The following is a 20,196-nucleotide window of genomic DNA, read 5'->3' on the forward strand; positions in this document are numbered from 1 at the left end:
CTGAATGTATTATTTACACTAAACCTCAACAGATTACCAGATGTTCAAATTCTGACCTGTCAATGTAATAGCTCATCTTAATTTACAATGCGATCAATTCATTAGGTCTGCACTAGCTCAGGCCCTAATCACTTTATCTGAATTGGAGTTGTCCCAATTTGAAATGGTCACGTGACCATTTCGAGTGGGGACAATTCTATTGCGGAATCCTACCTTTTTTCAATTGCTGTTTGCTGGTAATATCTGATGAGCATAGGTCTACATCTAAAGGATTACCAAACTTTGTTTTCATAATTACCGGTTTTCAACATGTCAAAGGAAGACCTTGACAAGCAGACACCAAGTGGTTAAACTTTTAATATGGCCATCCTCTGATCTACAGGTCTGTGTTATTATAGTAAGTGATTATATCTCGTGTGTATAATCTCAATGGCTTTAAGAGTTGGTCATTTTGCGAGATGGTCAAGGGCAGGCAACATTTCCAGCTGAATTACATCCAACATGGAGTAGTTTGAGACATGGAAAACAACACCAATATTTGAGGTGAACTCTGCATATGTGATTCCGTTTGCGACAAACCAAACCCTTGAAATTTTTTCCGCAAAAGAAAATTAACTATTTCCCAAAAAAAAAACCAAGGTATATTCAACTTTACAAAATAAGACTTGACAATTTCTACAGAAAAGTGATACGGTTGATAGGGATGTGGAGAGCGGTAGACATAATTGGAATATTCCAATTGAATTGGAAGTTAATAAAACGGGTTAGTAATTCCTCCAACTATTATTAGTTTTTTAAGGCGACAAAGTTTTTCATTTCCCTAACTCATAAAGCGAACCGATTGGTTGAATAATAAAACCGATCATGTAATGTTTTGGGGGAGTTGCCCCCTCTCGCCTTTCGAGTTTAACTTCCTCCATCGGGAGTTGTTAACCCTTTGGCAGGTGAGCTCTGTTATCACCACCTACTAGTATTACTACCATTACCCTGTGTATACTTCTTCACTATGAAAATCAATTTGGTATTTTCACCATAGCTCCACCATTCTTGAAAAACTTTTATTTAATTCAAAGATGTGAGCTGTGAGCGAACTACTATAAATAAATGCCCCGACTCACACGCCCCTCACAAGTGTTTTATGTCTGCTACGTTAAACAGTTGGTAATTATAAATTGTCACTGCTATTATTATTTTAGAGCCGCAAATTTTCTGCAACCTAAATATAGTATGCAACTATTGATAATTGAACAAAAATATTGTTCTCCTGCTTTGGCGGAATTGTCCTCTCTCGCTTTTGATACTAGTTTAGCGACAGCATGTTTAATATCATTGGCCACTGCAAACAAAGTTGGCCAACTCCCAAGCAGCTTAGCTTGCCCATCACCATCTGTTAGTATATTATTATTACCATTAACACCCTGCGTATACCCAAACTATTCCCACTTCGCAGAGAATAGTGCATTTTACCCTAACTTCAACTTTCTCGCAAAAAATTATCTTCTTCTATTCAATAATGTGAATTGCAAGAAAATTACATACTCATAGTTTTCAATAGACCGCAAAACAGTAAACCAGCTGGTAATAAGTGTTATAGCATTTTAGAGTTGGAAATTTCACACCACTAACATAGAGTGCAGCTATTGATAATTGGTGGAATTGTCCTCTCTCGCTATTGCTACTAATTTAGCTAGTGTGGATCGTTCATTTTAACTTAATTTCACAATTAAAATCTCATTTTTCATTTTATCGACAATGGCTCGGAAAATATGCAATTGTGATAATCGACAAGTCGGCAGTGCAGTGCAGACCAGGACCATTGTGACTTCACCAGCCCATGTATCTTTTTTTCTTTGAAGCATCGTAAACCCGCTTCAATTCTTTTGAAACAATGTGAACAACAGGCATACTGCTCTGCATTAAGATGTCCTAAGATTTTTGAGCCTATCTACTAGTAGAACTAATGTGAAAGTGCAATTATCTCTCGATTAGTGGCGATCATTAGTGGACCTACGTATTCTGCAAAAAGGATGGCTTGCTCCAAAGGTTTGCCATCTACAGAACTAAGTTTTATAGTTGTGCTCACCTGAGAGTGAAATTTTTTTGGCGTATGAGGAGTTCTTCTTGTAGTCTATTTCTGACATCAACTTGACACAACCGAGAACGCGTCTACTGTCTGAAAATACAAATAATATGTTGATTTAATTGACTTATTTAGCCTATGCTACACTTTCACCACACAAGTCTTATTAACCATCAAACTGCCGGATACATTCTATAAAGTGGGTTAATTCAAAGTGCAGAGTAGATGTAGATATTATATTATAAATACTGCCCTGCTACCGCTACCGACATGCCAAGATAACTTCTGGTATATCTCTATTTCCTTGTTATGATTACCATGCTGATCCGAACACACGGGGTTGGGAATCCAAGCGGTGACCTGTCATATCATGAACAAAATTTCCATAACTGGCGTCAATTGATATATTTACGGGCAACGAAAATGCGGCCTCCTTGCACAGAATTGGAGGTTCAATATTATCTACCCTTGTAAAAAGGGGTAAGATACAAGAATATCTAATAAAAATTAAGTTTTTTTTAAAGTTTTTAATCACAACTAGGATATTGCAATGGGAGTGGTCTGCCTAACCAAAGATATTGTTATTTTTAATTTTAAAATATGTCATGAAAATTCATACCGGTATGCCATTTATTGCATTTATCACTAGCAAAGTAAATGTATAAGAATTACCAACAATAATGACCCATGCTCATGATTGGATTGAAGAACATTGACTGCTGTGGAAATGTTTTTTTTTAATTTAAAAATATATATTTGATGTGAGTAAAGATAGCTCAGAGTTTTCATGCAACTCTCATTGAATCGTGAGCGTCATTGAGTACTATGATATTACAATAACGATTGATAAGCCTCAAAGTCAAATCCTAATATAAAGCTAAAATAAAGCTATGTCTTCCCAAACCACAGTTAGAAGCTCAAGTCGTTTCAGTTACATAAAAATATCAATGTAGGCCTAAAGATAATAAATCTATGTTCTTGAGTTAAAAAAAATAGGATTATCTAAGCGCTTACTGTCGGCATCACAGGTTTTCTGTTGGTATCCTTGATCCTCCACTTAGCTTATCTGCCACACATTTCCTGGCGAAATCTGAAAAAATATCACGTCTCATACAATGTGGCTTTAACTAGTATACATATAGTACAGGGTTAATCTCATCGGAACTTCAAGTGAACACTGTGTTTTTTCATGTTCTTCAGAAAGATAGAAAATTTTTAGTCATTATTCGTTTGGAAACAGCAAATAATTCTAAACGGTTGTCGCAGAGCATCTTAGAGAGGGTTATTATATTTGTGCAGTTTGGCGTTGGATTGGATGTTGACAGCTTTTTGCCACTAAGGCTAAATTTATTGCATAGCTTTCTCAACAAAATATTTAAATTATAAAAATCATAAAATTATAATAATAAAGCGGTGCTGTTCACAAACTAAGAGACGCAATGGTATATAGCTTTATCCTTAGTGAAATCAACCTGCATAGAAATTTGTATAATACTGAAAGTATCAAGGAGTTGTCAGCACAACCACATTACTTTCTAGCTTGTAAGATCCAAATGGAGCCAAAACTGACGGTGGCAAGTCAGTCTGGTGAAAACACATTACATATTGTAGCCTTATATCTCTGATGTTGGCATGCGATATTTTTTCTGATACTGTCAGCACCGCAACATTCCCATATTCTCAATGGCAATCAGCTGTCGGCTTACCTACCCAAACTGCAACACTGTTGGTAATGCAAGTCATTTGGAATTAATTAGCCTGGACAAAAATATCGAGTGGTAAATTTAGGAGGTACTCCTAACTGCTTGCTCCAAAAATAGCTAGGTAACTCTGTTTAGAGGGATATAATATGGTTTATAATATAAATAATTAATAACAGAATTGCTATCCCATGAAGAATAACCGGTTAACTGCAACGGGCGTGTAGGCTAACACAAAAGGTTTGTCAAAGTTTTTTGGATCCATCATACCTCCTAGCCTACACTGTGTTGCTTATTCAATAGTACAGACACCTATAATCTTACTGGCCCTGACTATTGGTGTAAAACAAGCTAATACGTTTGTTAAGAAGGGACAAGTCATACCGTTACAAATAGACCCTTTCGCTCTTCGGCTCCATTGACTCTTTAGGGTTCTTGTAAAACTCTGTAGGCTTACGATGTCATAGACAGGTGTTATTTGCCCATTGATCATAAATTTGCTCTCTGATGGTTCACTGAAAAAGTTATAAAACCTGTATTTTTGATGTCTCAAGATTATTTAGCCTTTATTACAGCCGCAGGGGAAAGCAGTTCAGATTAGATTTTTAAAATTACTTAATATTTGGATTTTGGAGTATTACTTTTTAGAAAAATGTTATTTGAATTTCGGTTATATACAGCAGTTGCAGAGATTATTGAAGGCCATTAAATAAAAAGAAAAAATAAGGTGTTTTGGTATAATAAAATAAATTTTAGTGAGACACGATTAGCCAAAAGTGGAGGGTTTTAATGGTCGCCAAGTCTGATTTTTAATTTTCTCTTTGGAATGACGATGTTTAAAGAACACTCCTTCTGACATCAAACTGGCTTTTACCGATGAAAATTTTAATGCTTCTTTGACAATCAACCACTTTCAAAGTGAGTTATTCGCGTCGTCGGGTATTCGAGAACTTCTGAGATTTAACTTTATTTGACGCCAAGGTTGGCTTTATGAACGAAGCTTTCTTAATGGATTTTATATAATGAAATGGTTTGGTGCCGTTTTGCTGAATAACAGTGGTCTGAGGAGATTTCAACTCATAGATCCCACCAAGGCTTATATTAACCAACTCATAATCCTTTTATGGCCAAGCTAGGGTAACAATAGATATAATAACAGTTGAGGGAAATCATAAACTCACAAATGGCTGGGAAACTGTGGGAAACGCACATTGAATGAATGACCTTACAGTGTCAGTAAAGATATTGTCAACAAAATAGGAATGAGCGCCAACCATAGGTGCCAAGTAACCGTGATTTGAAAAAGTGAGGTTTTTAGCTTTTTTGGATTTAAACGACTGAGGTTCATACCCTACACCCTGTAAAACTTTGAATGTGTGTCTAAGGACTTCTCTCATGCCCTCTTTCTGATAGTGTATGACACTCTGTTAATATTATTGAATAAAAAAATAGCTAATCGCGTGTGGAGAGGAAAATTTACCCAAAATATCAGAAATATCCTTCTCAAAAAGGGAGACTTGGCAGCTATGGCGCCAACCAAAGTCCAAAACTGAGTAACCAAAGTTGGGATAGATTATAATCATTAAAACTGCTCCCAACACTTTTCCCGTAATATAAAAAAGCTGCTATGTGGATTACCAATTGGCATAATTTAGAATTAGATGCATGATTATAGGACTATTAATTAGTGGTTTAATCCCGCCTCATAATGAGCCTCATATTCTCTTCGATGCAAGATTGTAGAGCAGCTTCCTTGATGAGTCTACGGAGATTCGTTGAGGAAACGAGCAAAGTGATGGGTGCGACAAATTTCATTTTTCGCTTTTCATTCCTCACCATCCACTTTGAGGAAAATTCTAAAGTAATATTTTGTCGAAACAATTATTAATAGCAAAAAGCTGTTTACATAATGCCCCACTTGATTATTGGGAAATATTTTTGTATTTTTCACGGTAGCCTTCATAAAAGCACTGAGACTGGAGTAGGTCTATTAGACTTTGAGCTTTCGGAGAGCCATTTGTGGTTATCAGTAAAATGTGTCTACCAATTGGTAAATTGACTATAATTACATGCGTAATCAGACCTATTAAAAATAAAATTCAAGTAAAGCATAAATAGGCTACTTAGTTTTTGTGTAACCTGTGAAATTTAAACCTTTGCTCGAACTTCAAGGTGCTGGGTTAGCCTCTCAAACAAAACGGTGCAGCATTGGCATGCACAACTGATGTCACAACTTTCAAAGTTATTTTATTCAATTAAAAATCCTATTCATAAGTCTTCATTCAAAGGATTATTTTAATTGTCCTAAGCTAAGGTAGAGCTCTATACCTCCATCTCTTCTATTATACTAGCCATATTGAGTGGCAACAAAATTTAGAGTGAGTAATAGGATTATCATTATGGCTAACCTGGCACCACATTTAAAGTGAGTTATTTATGAGTTATTCGCGTTGTCGGGTATTCGAGAACTTCTGAGACATAACTTTATTTGAAGCCAAGGTTGGAGTTATTGACGAAGCTTTCTTAAAGGCGAGAGACATGGAAAGTATTTCGGCACGGTTTTGCTGAATAAATGGTCCACAAAACACTTAGCCTGTATTAACCAACTAATAATTTGTTTATGGCCTAGCTAGGTTAACAATAGATATAATAATAACAGTTGAGAGAAATTATAAACTCTCCAATGGCTGTAGTTTAAGTGACATAAACTGTTGGCAGTTGGCTGTAGTGGCATTCCATTGGGTGGGTGGTTGATAATGGAATGCCACTACCACCAAGTGCCAACAGTTTATGTCACTTAAAGTTAAACTACAATGACTTAGCCTGGGTAGGCTCTTCTGTTGAAGAGCCTACCCAGGCTAACAATGACTGGGAAACATATTGAATAGGATTTTGAGTTAGCTAAAAAGCCGCTAGTCTGTAAGGCATTGCTTTGCTGGAAAAGATATTTTCAACCAAATAGTAGTTGATGAATGTCATCCAAAAACGACTTAAATTTAAATAATCAAGATTGGAATACATCAGTGATAAATATAATTATAACCAGTGTTAGAAACAGATTTACTTTTTTGGGGAAACACTGCGAGGCGGAGGGGTACACGTCCAACACTGTGGGAAAATCCACTTCGACACGCGTACAAAAAAGCTCAAATTACAATTTTTACAAGAATTTTTCAGCAAAATAATGAACTGTACATGTATATCAATAAAAATAGATAGAAAACATCACTGTATGATCCAGATCTCTTTGTCGTAAAATGTTTTGTGAAAGATCTAATAGCAACAAAAAGGAACAACACAAATAACTGATTACAAATCAGGGCCAGGGAATGCACCTATGCCGAGTTTATCTCCTTTGAAAATATCTCGGGGTATTGATGTTGCTGTGTATTGCTGTGTATTGCCTCATGCCTAACCCTGCTGATTAAACTATTAACCACTCAGTCATAACCCTTTCTAAAGGTATATATAAAAGACCATAAAATTATGTTAAACCAAAACAGTTCAATCTTGGTCATAGAATTTCCTTCACTCACAGCAGCCGCTGCTGACATTTTCCATTGCGGACATTTTCTACATAGCTTTGACACAATCGCAATATAGCTAGACCATCGGCTATTTCTTAGATACCTTTTAGGCCATGGGTCATAATACAAAAAGTATCATTCAAATATGGACAAGAAGTCGCCCATGAAAATAGGAATCTAAAGCAGGCTGTGCTGTGAATCAACCATCAGGTCGTAATCGACTACTCTATATGATGGGTTGTTATTAGCACAGCAGTACGGATGATGGAAAAGTCACACAGCTAGGGTGTTAGTAGGATAGGCTATAGTATGAAGCAAACTTGATTTGTTGACAGTGAATACAATAAGTTGCACAGAAGGGGTGGGTGGGGGGGGGAGAAAAATAAAAATGACTCATTTCGAATCGCTTGGTTGTGAAGTGAGAGTGTGTGATTTCACAATGGGCCAGAATGTTCACTAAGTCGGCATAAATACTTGTGACATGGGTATCCCACAGAAAGGGGTCTTACCCATTATCTACGAAATGACCATGCAAATTTTAGCCACACCACAGCCCAATTTAAAGAACCTTTCTTAAAATCTTCAATCCTCTGCTAATATAAAACAACTGCGGCCCGCTACAGCAGAGTAAGTGTACCGAATTTGATTCAGGATGTTTAGAAAAAAAGAGCGCCAAAAGTTTTGTGAACTCAATAGCAAGCTGAAAAGTAAAGGGCAAAATGTATTTTAGAGGGCATTAGGCAACATTGGCTAAGACCTAAGGGAGAAATATGCCTTGCCCTTGCCTTGCCTACTAAACAAAGAGGGTTCCTTTGTTCTCCCACAATGGGAATTTTGGAACTTATTGTGTTCATTGTTAGAAATTCAAATACCCTGTCCTGTTATGAGGTGCACACACTACATTCAGCCTACTTGCACTGCCCAATCATGTACCCTAGATAGTTACTTTTAAAGATGCCTCAAGATTGTTAAAACAGGGTCTGAAAATATGTAGTGTTTGAGCTGGTCTTTTGTTAGATCTTTTGTGGTCAGTATTTTTCGCTTCAACATGTTTCCTCAAGCATGGTGAGAGCGTCTTTCTTTGACAATAAGTATCAGAATGGGGTAGGCATACAAGTTTTCCGTACGTTGAACTGAACCTTTCAACATAGAAACATGAAAATCTCTGGGAAGTAAAGTGAATGACAAGGTCAATATAATATATTTCAAGCTGAACCAAAACCTAGACAATACTCTCATGCCCACTAGGTAAAATAAAAATATAAAGCTACGACATCTGGCTTTAAAACAGTAGGCCTCCCTACCAGAATCGACGGAAATTAATTACAAAAGATTTTTATAACACTAATCAAAATGTATAAAAACTTAAAAGCATTCAACAAGACAATTTACCACAGCTCAAAGTATTATCCGTCTCTACAGGAAAAGGGGCGCTCAAAACCGGATCATACGGTATCAACAAATTCAGGATCAGAAAAATACCTTGGCTGAATATAACAAGCGGGTTGAAATGGCGGCAGTTTATATACATATAATGGATGGTGGTGGGGTAGACTAGATACCAGCCGCCAAACAAAATTTCCGGTACATTGCAATTTGTGAGCGAAGAGCCGAGCTTCAAACCATTCTGCTTTATATTCTTCTAGTAGAAAGGCTGTAATATAGTCATTGTTAGCCACTATTTGCAGAATTACTCCATAGGTATCGCTAGCTAGACGAAAGGCGTCCCCAATGCTATATCTAAAACCTACAAAGCAAGACAGTGTAGAATAATCTTTGTGTTTTGAAGATTTGTTTATAAATAAGTGATTGAATAACAATAACAGTTCAATAGAGCTTACTTACAGCGTATCCCATTACTTACCAGATATTGTGATGGTGTTGCAGCATTGTGTGCAATCTCCCAAACTCTCCTGGATGTGCTCAGGTGGTTCAGGACTGTCTTCAGCGGTGCCTATCAAGAAAAAATTATCTTACTCAAAGCCTGTTCGATAAGTTAGAGCAGAAATTAGCCATAGCATTTAACAACAGCTATCTGTCTCAGGTGACAAAAACCAAGTGGATGATTCCTCAGAACACGTTACTGTAAAGCAGCGATTTCAAAACTCGATGCATGAGAACTATCAGGAAAGCCTATGACTACTGCACATGGTGACCGAAAAGCCAGTACTCCGATAGAGGAGTACTCTGATAACAAAATGACTCCAAAGTCTTCAGACAATACCTCAAAAGAGTACCCCAATTTCTAGAAATGTTCAGTAAACTAACATATTTCCATGCACGCACCAACTCCGTTACTCGAACACTATTGAGATATCAGCCACTGCAATACTTACGTGCGCCCTTGGTTTTGGCATTGTTGTGATGCAATACGCCATGCACATTGGCATCTGCCCAATCATGGCAAAACTCGAGTTGGTGTCTGTTACTTAGACTTAGCGGCACATTCTTAAAGTTTCTCATGCGTAATGATTTGAAGAAGAGTGAGGTAAAGGAGATGCTTCGTCCATCATTGTCTATTAGGAAAGAGGCTTTTAAGAACATGAAAGATGGTTGGAGTGGCATGGTTGTTGAGTGGCCAATTTATGGACAGGAGGCTTTTGTAAGTATTACTCTCCAAAATAACATGAACTTTCAAAATTTTGCCCATTCTCCCAGTATCCTATTTTGAGCCCAGGTCTCACGTAGTGTTTTAGTGGATTGATATTAAAAAGCTACAAGCGAAGTCTTTGCAATACAACCTGCACCGAATACCAATTTGCATGAGCTGAAGATGGCTACCTACTTCCAAAGCACAATTTTAAATAAACTTGACTAGACTCGTCACTCTTTATAGTTTCTCAAAGAATAATGTCTTAGTCTTGGGATTAACTGAAACTTTAAATGTTATATATTATTGGAGACCGAGTTGAACTGAAATTCATTGCAAGGGGAAAATTCCAGTTAGTTTCTCTCTATGGAGGGAATTTATAATATGTGCACAGTAATTTATAGTTTAAACGATGGATGACTTGCCGGATTATGGTCAATTTCGGCAGTTGCCTGTCCTATCTGGCCACTGGATTAAACGATTGCCAAGTTTTTATTTAGCACTATTCTGGCGCAGCATTGAACGTAATCCTACCACTGAGCAGACTTACTGCCTATCTATTAGGAGTTTTCTTCTCCATAATCAGAGGATAACTTTATGGTCTTCTAAAAAATCTTCAGCACTCTACTCCCAAATATGTCTTTGGCATAGACTTTGAACTATGTTTTCACTGAAAATGTATGGCATACCTTCTCTAAGTCAGAATTCCTAGCCTGTTTTCTTAGTAATAAGCAATTTCTGAAAATTTATGAGCAAAAAGTTATGAAGTCTAGATTTGTTGGCTATTTTTTAAAAATAAATATGTTTGGGCCCAAAATCAAAGGAATAAATTTCAAGAAAGAGTAAGGTATTGTTTTACTATTATGTATTCCACTCCAACTTGCCCATGTGCATAAACCATTATTGTTAGTATGTGTTTTCTATAAAATTGTAGTTTGGGCTTGTAACATATTCCTGCTGGTAGGACAGTGTTTAATCTAAGGTGGAATAGGGAGAGGGTTAGCCGGAAAACACGACAGCCTTGCCGTGTTTTCCGGCAAAGAGATAATCCTGCACCTCTAGCATTATACAGGCAAATTATGGCAAATCACAGTCAGGGATGTGATTCATAAGCTAAAAAGTTTATTTTAAGCTATTTTGTATTAGCTCCGAACGCTCGCTTACTGTACGCTATTCATTGCCTTCACCATTTAAGTATACCTTAGGTGGTATTTTTATCTATCCACTTCAGTATATAAACACATTTATTTCATAATTTTATGATTGAAATGCTGCCTCGGGCTTTTGCTCAAAGTACTTTGTCAACGACTTCCGTCAGCAAGCTAAAATGAATTTTGGAAATCACATGCCTGCTAGTTATCCATCGTTTAAACTACACATATAAGACAACTCACATTTCTAGCTTCGATTTCATTCATCTGACCCTATGCGTTTAGGTTTTTACATTGTAATTATTACTATCTAAGTAGGCTTCAGCATAATTGAATTTCTAAAAAAATTTCGGCGTTGTGGTCAGGTCAGATATGTGTTTCTGACTGGACATCTATCTGACCACAGCTTTTAAAAATTCACCACCAAAGTTTTTTGATTATATAAATAATATTGTCAACTCGTATTAAGTTTGTTAAAGGTCTATATCGTTGAGGGCTTAGAATTACTTCATGTAAGAGCAGTAAAGTGGTTCATTGAGGGTCATAACTAGTTTTTATTTACGGGCAAGTCGACTGAATGTCGATATTTCTTGAATTCTATAGATTTGCTACAGGAAGAATATTGAAGATAAATGTTTGTACTTTATTTCTCGCTTGCTAAAATGTCTTCTTCTTTCAAATTAGCGTCGATATTTTGAAGTTGCTTATTTTTTTATTGCTTGTTAGCTTATACCTGAGCTTGAGCTCCTTCTGAATCGGGACTTGGATTTGGACGCGTTGGGAAAGCGAGCAGAGGATTTGTTCATGGCTGCATGTCCAAAAGAGACTAATCGTAAGTGTATTTATTATCTTCAAATTTACGTACTTTCTTTGCAGAACAATATGTTACTTTATGCGCTAGCAACGGCTCAATTATCAAAATAATATCAACCGCCAAAATGATAAAGTCGGAGTCGGGTGCCCATGATTTTAGTCAGTATTACTGGCTTTTTACCTCACGATAATAGTAATCTACGGAGTTTGTCTCACCCTATTTTCCATTCCAATGCTTTACATGTGCAGCAGCTTAAACAAGAACTAGTCTCTATTGTTGGAGGTCTTACCTGGTAGTGTGTAGTCAAAAAAAGTTTAAATATAACAAAAATACTTTGTTTGCAGCGAATGATTCTGGATTTGAGAAACTGGTGATCGTGATTGGAAAGCGCCTTGGAGACAAAAAGATGCTGGCCGAAACACCCGAACACAAAGTGAGTGGATTTCTTAGTTCGGTAACTTATTAACGTCATACATTAGGCTGACTATTGGTTCGCAACTCCAACTTAGCGTGTTAGAGGTTATTAGGATGTTTATACAGGAATGTTGTTAACGTCATAAATTAGGCTGACTATTGGTTCGCAACTCCAACTCAGCGTGTTAGAGGTTATTAGGATGTTTCTATAGGAATGTTGTTAACGTCATACATTAGCCCGTCTATTGGTTCGCAACTCCAACTTAGCGTGTTAGAGGTTATTAGGATGTTTCTATAGGAATGTTGTTAACGTCATACATTAGCCCGTCTATTGGTTCGCAACTCCAACTTAGCGTGTTAGAGGTTATTAGGATGTTTCTATAGGAATGTTGTTAACGTCATACATTAGCCCGTCTATGGGTTCGCAACTCCAACTCAGCGTGTTAGAGGTTATTAGGATGTTTCTATAGGAATGTTGTTGACGTCATACATTAGCCCGGCTATGGGTTCGCAACTCCAACTCAGCGTGTTAGAGGTTATTAGGATGTTTCTATAGGCATGTTGTTGACGTCATAAATTGGCTGGACTGGTTTCGGCTCCAATCTGACTTACTTTTTACTGTTTTAGGTAAGCCATTCTCTTCCCCACCTCAAATTTGGGAAACTCTGTGTGGATGGGGAAAAGTTAAGCGTTAGTGAGGACCCTCTCGTCCTGCTAAAACTTCTGGCAGTATTTTACATTGGGGACATCGAGTTTGGCGACGCCAAGAAGTTTGGCCAGCTGCTGGAGTTTACCTTCTTGGGCTCCAGCACCGTGAGAAAGGGAAGCAAGTATTTGTCTGTCGACAAATTTATGGAAAAAATGAAGCGGGTGAGTACCTAATGACTCAGCTATGCTAGTTTTATATCTGTCGAAAAACTAAGTAGGATTCGAATGAATTTCTATGGTAGCAATTTATCATATAATTCATGAGAAGAGAACTCCAAAATGTAACTTTTGGCGCAAAAAACGATTTCAACCAGTTGTAAAATCATTGAAACTAAAATTTCCGAGAACACTCATATCCTAAACTCATTGGTCGAGCTTTTTGCCGTCTTCCTAGTCTTATTTTTAACGTTTATTTTTCATGTTGGAATTATCATAAATCATAGAAACATTTTTTTTCTCTTTTGCAGGAAAGCCGAGCCGACGATGAGTAGGCGAAGAAAAGCAAGTGCCGGCAAAGCCTGGAACGCTATAAGTCTAAAACATAACAACAAAATTCATAGAACACAATTCACACGAAATAGTAACCTTTCCAATCCAGTATGCCAAAGTGACACCACTTTTAGAGCGAATTATTTACGTGATTTGGGGTTTGGGCTTACTCAATGGATTTTATGGAATCGTGCTCTCTTTTATATTATTGTAGATAGTTTTTTTTAATTATTATTCTAAATCGATCTTGATCAAACAGATGCTGTGTGTTTTTCGAGTTATTTAGTGCTTTTATTAAATGGTGTGTGTGTTTTTCGAGTTATTTAGTGCTTTTATTAAATGCTGTGTGTGTTTTTCGAGTTATTTAGTGCTTTTATTAAATGTTAATAATAAATTATATATACTCGCTGTTTAAAAATATCCTTGGCTGAAAAAAACGCAGAGCTGTTTGTAAAGTGATTAAACTTGTAAACACTTGCTGCGTTCAAATTTGACCCTAAAATATAATGCGCCAAGCGTGTAAAACCAGGTTGCAATGCTAAATGCACTCAGCGTGTGAAAATCGTCTTCGTATAGAAAACTCAGTCAATGTTTAAAAACTGCAATTTTTAAACGCTAAGTGCGTACATATTTTGGTTTTATGATTAATGCACAGTGTGAATAGAAATTGCCTTGAAAAATGACCATCAGCAGTGCGTTAATTTTTAGTTGCACATCGCATAAAACGATGAATAGAAGTGTGTTTTTATTGAATGAATAGCGCATGGACATTGCATAATTTTCGAGTGTGTAGTTTTTCAGGTGCATTGAAAAATGACCATCTGAGGTGATTGAATACTGCATAGATTTTTTTTACAGTGTAGTCATACCATTTTTTGTGTGTGGTAGAATAAGCTTCTTACAGATAATCCAGTAACTTTCTGCGGCCACTTTATCACATCGACGTTTGTATTCTGTTTGTGTAATCTTTGAGCACTCGCTTGCAATATGGCTGTTTCGTCCTTCGTCTTACACAATCTGCGTTTAGCATTAATCTCTTCTCAGTCCTCGCTTTCCTGTAATTAGTTTGCAGTGCTTAGTCTTGCACTGCTATTATCAGACTCTGCTTCTTTCTTAAGGCTTCTTCTATTCATCCGCTTCCGTGTGTCTGGTACTGCCTAATCACTCGTTTTCATTTGTTATTGTTCATTCATCGGTTTCAGCATTCATTATCTAGCCTAGCACCTTTTTGTTTTTCTCTACATTCTATCATTCTTTACATTCTATCGTCATTCTATAACGAGCCTCATCCTTGTTATCAGCTCATCTGAAATATGTATTATTCCAACCACTCTGGTTTTTGTCTATTTCTTCAGGCTGTGGCTTCCATACTTTAAAGTTATTATTCTGATTATTATTATTAGTAACAGTACCCTGGCAGTCTGCTGTACCTTGAGAGATGGTCATGTGTGCCGATAAAGTGTAGAGAATAATTATACTCACAATTAGTTGACCCTTTAAGAAGACAGCTTATTAGTATTTATGTTAAAGTGGTAGACTCTTAAGCTGTATGCCACCAGTTTGAATCCAATATGAAATAATTTGTTTCCAACTTTTAACCCTGGCTTCAGAGTCACAGGCAGAAATGATGTTTGTTATAGTAATGATTGACTTGTGTCTGCTCTTGTTGCTTTTTCTGTCATAAAACATAGAAAATTACTATTAGCACAATTGATTGGTATATACTTATATATATATATATATATATATATATAAATATATATATATATATATATACATGTATATATATATATATAAAAAAAAAATTGTTTCCTCACCCCGGATACCCCGTATGGGTGGTAAATTCTGCTCTAACTCGGGTCTCCTACCAGAGACCTGGGAGTTTGAGCACTCGCCTCAAGGTCTTAGCTGTTCCCAATAGCGCACTTTTCTGCAACTCACCTGAGTTGATTGTTGTTGGTATTTGGGCAAGCCACATTTTATGCACCGGTGTTATTGCGCCCAGTGCCCCAATGACTACTGGGATTACAGTTGTTCTTACATTCCAGCATTTTTCAATTTCTTCTCCAAGAGGGAGATATTTCTCTACCTTTTCTTTTTCTTTGCTGGCTATATTGTAGTCATTGGGTACTGCTATATCTATTATAGTAGCCCTTTTGTTCTCCTTGTCTACCACCACTATATCTGGTTGGTTTGCTAGGACATGCTTGTCAGTTTGGATGTAGAAGTCCCAGAGGATCTTAGCGCGGTCATTTTCATTTACCTTACCAGGAGCTTCCCACCAGTGTTGTGGTTTATTAAGGCCATACTCATCACATAGACTTCTATACACAATACCTGCAACATGATTATGCCGCTCAGTGTATGCGTTCCCTGCTAGCTGCCTGCATCCACTGATGATGTGTTGGATGGTCTCAGGTGCATCTTTGCACAGTCTGCATCTAGGATCGTCTCTAGTATGATAGATTTTCGTTTGGAGTTGCCTTGTTGGGAGCACTTGCCCCTGGGCTGCCATGATTAGCGACTCTGTATTGGCCGTTAGGTTTCCTTTGTTCAGCCACATATATGTCTGGTGAAGATCGCCAACCTTAGATATTTGTTGGTGGTAAGCACCATGAAGAGGTTTCGTGTGCCAGTCAATTTCCTCATCATCAGGGCGTAGGTCCGTTGGAAGAGCAGCCGATTGAAATTCAGCTAGCAACTTATCTGAGATGGCCATGGAGGCTGCATATGCTTTGATGCTTTGCTCCTCCTCTTTCACTGTCTTTTGTACACTTTTGAGTCCCCTACCGCCATCTTTCCTATCAAGATACAATCTAGTAGTATCAGATTTTGGGTGGAGTGCTCCATGCATGGTCAGCAGTTTACGAGTTGCTATATCTGTTTCTTTGATGGCTTCCTCATTCCACTTTATTATGCCTGCTGGATATCTTATTACTGGCAGTGCGTAGGTATTTATTGCCATGATTTGGTTCTTGGCATTGAGCTGGCTCCGTAAGACCTGCCGAAGGCGTTTCTTGTATTCGGTAATGGCTTTGTGATGTACCTCAGCTTCGTGGTTGATGTTGCTTTGCATAATCCCCAACTACTTGTACCCTTCTTCTATATCTTTGATGGTACCATTTGGCATTCTTAAGCCATCTGTGAGCATAGAATGGCCTTTTTTAAGAATTAGCCTTCCACATTTCTCAATACCGAAGGTCATTCCGATGTCCTTGCTGTATACCTGAGTGAGGTGTATTAGCGAATCAATGTCTCTTTTTTTGTTAGCGTACAGCTTGATGTCATCCATGTAGAAGAGGTGGTTTATCTTGGTGCCACTCTTAAACTGGTACCCATATTGAGTCTCCTCCAGCATATTGCTTAGAGGGTTTAAGCATATGCAGAAGAGCAGCGGTGATAAGGAGTCACCTTGATAGATGCCTCGCTTAATTTGTACACTTGCCAGCTTTTTGCCATTAGCCTCCAGTTCCGTCTTCCATTTGGTCATTGACATTTTGATGAATGCCACAAGAGCAGGGTGAACATTGTACATACTGAGGCACTCAAGTATCCAACTATGGGGAATTGAGTCATAGGCCTTTTTGTAGTCAATCCAAGCCATGGCAAGATTGGTTTGCCTTCTCCTTCTGTCTTGACAGACCGTCCAATCCACCAGTAACTGATGTTTAGCTCCTCGGGTGTTGCGCCCAATTCCTTTCTGAGCACTGGTCATAGAGTGACTCATGTGCTCTTCCAGTTTGTCTGCAACTATTCCTGAGAGCAGTTTCCAGGTGGTGGGCAAGCACGTTATTTGTCGATAGTTTTTGGGAATCGGCCCCTGCTTTGGATCTTTTATCAGAAGTACAGTTCGTCCTTTGGTCAGCCATTCTGGATGGTCACCTTGTTATATTAGGCATTCCATCTGCTTAGCCATTCTAGTGTGAAGTGATGTCAATTTCTTTAACCGGAAGGCTTGAATCATGTCATGGCCAGGTGCTGCCCAGTTCTTCATACGCTGCACTCTGCACTTGATGTCCTCTTTGCTGATGGTGAGTCCTTGCTGAGCCACAGTGTGTTGATGGTTCTCTTTAAGCCTCTTCAGCCAATTTGCAGTGGTATTATGAGTAGTCTCTTTCTCCCAGATGTCCTTCCAGAACTTTGAAATGCTAGATCGGGGAGGCTCAGACATTGCTAAATTGCAAATGAAACACCAAAACTCAATAAAAGATTAAGTCACAAATTTATCTACATGTAGGAGTGTTTCGTTTTAAAAAACGTCTGCTTATTTTCTCAGTATGCATGTACTTAACTTCATTTCAAGGTGTCTACGCTTTTCAAAAAGCTTTTGAATGAAACACAACCGGTGACAGTAAAAGCATCATTGGTAAAAATCTGTAATTATAAATCAGTTTTAATAATATCTCATGACTGCAATTTCAAAAAGCTTCTTCATTTGCATGTGTTTGAATAATGATATCTCTAATTTTTGTAGACATATTCTTTTCAAGTTACTTGCTATTTTACCTTTTTTTCTTAGTTTTGTACCAAGATGTTGTTGTTTTTCGAACATTAAATTTAAAAGGTGAAGTTATTTAAGTTAGTTCTGCATGATCATACTATGTCCGCTTGAATTTATTGATGTTTACTATTTTTTGCACTGTTATGAAGTAATAAAATCCAATATAATTTAGTTACTTTCAATGCATTTTGGATAAAAATGCTAATTTAACTAGTTGTTCTGGTACTTATCATCTAATCACTTCTTGCCATGACACTAACCAGTCCGCCAACATCCATATTTTATGTGTCATATTTGTTGTGCAATACATAATATACTATTATTTTTTTGCATATTGAGTGAAAGTAGCCGTTTTACACAAAAGTTCAACAAATAAACTAAAACTATAAAAGACAACCCATCAGTTTTTTAGGTTTATATTTAAAGAAAAACTTCTTGCCAAAACCACACATTTATCGCTCTTGATAATCTATATACATGTATATATAAATCTGGAAGTTTGTCGTCATCTGTTTACCTGTCGGCTGTCATCATCTGTTTGGATATCTATCTGTCCAGCTTCAGCTATTAAAATCTTAGAATAAAACATCTCACAATCTGCTGGATTTGAACTCACAGTATTTGCAACTGTCAGTTTGTAATTCTATTGTCCATCCACGAGTTCACATTGGATCTTACGACTCATAGTACTTACTGTATACTTTATACACCCTTTTCCCAACTTTAAACGCTAAATCACGTAATAATTGAAACTCTATAAACTCTATTAACTTTATGAAACGAGATGCTTTTCCATCCTCGCCGTTCTAGAGCTAATTTGTTTTCACAGAACGATATCTAAAATAAATTTTCTCTTAATTAAAATTTGGCATTTGTATCACAATTCAGCATCATCTGTTATTGCGAAAACGGGTTCGAAAACAATTTAGGGATAGGATTTTAGTTAAGGTTTTTCTAGAATGCATACTAAAACCTCTTTCAAGTATGTCTTTATTAAGCTAAATTCATATAAGTCAGATTCGGCATTTATGTTACACGTCTGTCTTGAAGGTACATGTAAGAACTATGGACGAAAGTACATTGCAACGTTACATTTTCTTGCAGATCATAACCACAAAATGCACCAAAGTTATTGTAGGTAACTAAATTTACTAGGTTTAAAATATTGTTTTGTTACTTTTTTTTAATGATGATGATTTTGATGATTTCTACCAGACAGTGATTGCATTAGAAAATTACTATGGGTTTCTATACCACCCTTTATGTCTATACGATATTTTCGCCTTATAATACTAACACTGAAACAAATTAAAATCCTATAATCGTATACAAAATAATTTTTTATTGTAATCATAGAAAAGCAAAATATATTTAGCCATTACTTGCCAATGATTTTACATTTACATTTAAACACCTTCACAGTTATAATTGTCGCCCTAATTTACTACCATGAAACTCTTCTTTCACCATATGAAACTTAAAAGTTACAGTAGTTTGAAAAAGTTTAAAAACCTTTACAGTTGTTTCATTTTTTCTCTTAATTCATTTGAACTGCACAAAAAAAACTTTTCCCATGATATGAAGTTTAAAAGTTAAAATGGTAAATGTTGTATACATGTATGTTAGCAAAGAATAAATATTTTGTCTAAAGATTTTTTTATTATCCGGGCAACGCCGGGCATTCAACTAGTCAGGCAATATATCTTGGATAATCAGGCAGTATATATTGGATAATCAAAGGTAAACTTGTCTAGGAAAATGCACACATTAGGCTTAAGAGAGCTCTTGCGATATCGAACTTGCTTGGTTCGATGCAACAGCTCATGCATGCTAATGAGCTGTTGAAGGTATCCTTATTTACTTTGCATTTGGTTTTCAGAATCATCGCTGTGTTATTGTACAAGTTAGCTTACTGTTTTTGCAGTGCTCTGTGACTCTTGGAGTTGTTTCTATAGTTCTGGCTATGACTACCATGCAACTTGCTGAGCAATAGCTACTGTTAAATGAATGCCAATTAGATTATTCTAAATTGTAAACCAACCAGACCCTATGGCACAGTTTTTTTACCATAAAAATTTTATTTGGGTAGCTTAATGTACAGCCACCCATGGATCAAAAACAAGCATATTTCATATTAAAAGTAAATGGCATTCACCTAAGCAAAATATCATGATGTTTTTGTGTAAATATTCTTTACATTTTTATTGTGGAAATATTTTAGG

At 36.8% G+C, this 20,196-nt stretch overlaps 2 protein-coding genes and 1 long non-coding RNA gene across 3 annotated transcripts; 1 reads left to right on the top strand and 2 right to left on the bottom strand.

Moving 5' to 3' along the window:
- Window positions 1–1,975: 1,975 nt before the first annotated feature.
- Window positions 1,976–4,298, bottom strand: LOC137388757 (uncharacterized). The gene is made up of 3 exons (XR_010978020.1): window positions 4,165–4,298; window positions 3,095–3,170; window positions 1,976–2,440 (listed from the first exon to the last, which is right to left on the bottom strand). It is a non-coding gene; the product is annotated as an uncharacterized lncRNA (long non-coding RNA).
- A 4,191-nt stretch (window positions 4,299–8,489) lies between these two features.
- LOC137387570 (uncharacterized) lies at window positions 8,490–9,771 on the bottom strand. The gene is made up of 3 exons (XM_068074032.1): window positions 9,644–9,771; window positions 9,172–9,261; window positions 8,490–9,054 (listed from the first exon to the last, which is right to left on the bottom strand). Exons 1-3 carry the CDS (start codon window positions 9,768–9,770, stop codon window positions 8,753–8,755), a joined length of 519 nt encoding a protein of 172 aa, XP_067930133.1. The 5' UTR covers window position 9,771; the 3' UTR covers window positions 8,490–8,752.
- Window positions 9,772–9,800: 29 nt separating this feature from the next.
- Window positions 9,801–13,891, top strand: LOC137387571 (uncharacterized). The gene is made up of 5 exons (XM_068074033.1): window positions 9,801–9,909; window positions 11,775–11,880; window positions 12,207–12,295; window positions 12,904–13,146; window positions 13,452–13,891. Exons 1-5 carry the CDS (start codon window positions 9,805–9,807, stop codon window positions 13,473–13,475), a joined length of 567 nt encoding a protein of 188 aa, XP_067930134.1. The 5' UTR covers window positions 9,801–9,804; the 3' UTR covers window positions 13,476–13,891.
- The last annotated feature ends 6,305 nt before the right edge of the window (window positions 13,892–20,196 follow it).

Source organism: Watersipora subatra, chromosome 2 (genome assembly GCF_963576615.1).
Source record: "Watersipora subatra chromosome 2, tzWatSuba1.1, whole genome shotgun sequence".
NCBI lineage: Eukaryota > Metazoa > Bryozoa > Gymnolaemata > Cheilostomatida > Watersiporidae > Watersipora > Watersipora subatra.

What these genes read in the sequence shown, in the direction of transcription:
- LOC137387571 (XM_068074033.1), top strand. Translation starts at nt 9,805, where the DNA reads ATGCTTCGTCCATCATTGTCTATTAGGAAAGAGGCTTTTAAGAACATG. An exon ending in CCGAAACACCCGAACACAAA is followed by an intron (nt 12,296 to 12,903) that starts GTGAGTGGATTT and finishes TTACTGTTTTAG; the next exon opens with GTAAGCCATTCTCTTCCCCA. An exon ending in TTATGGAAAAAATGAAGCGG is followed by an intron (nt 13,147 to 13,451) that starts GTGAGTACCTAA and finishes TCTCTTTTGCAG; the next exon opens with GAAAGCCGAGCCGACGATGA.
- LOC137387570 (XM_068074032.1), bottom strand. Translation starts at nt 9,770, where the DNA reads ATGAGAAACTTTAAGAATGTGCCGCTAAGTCTAAGTAACAGACACCAA. An exon ending in TGCCAAAACCAAGGGCGCAC is followed by an intron (nt 9,262 to 9,643) that starts GTAAGTATTGCA and finishes TTTTCTTGATAG; the next exon opens with GCACCGCTGAAGACAGTCCT. An exon ending in CAACACCATCACAATATCTG is followed by an intron (nt 9,055 to 9,171) that starts GTAAGTAATGGG and finishes CTTGCTTTGTAG; the next exon opens with GTTTTAGATATAGCATTGGG.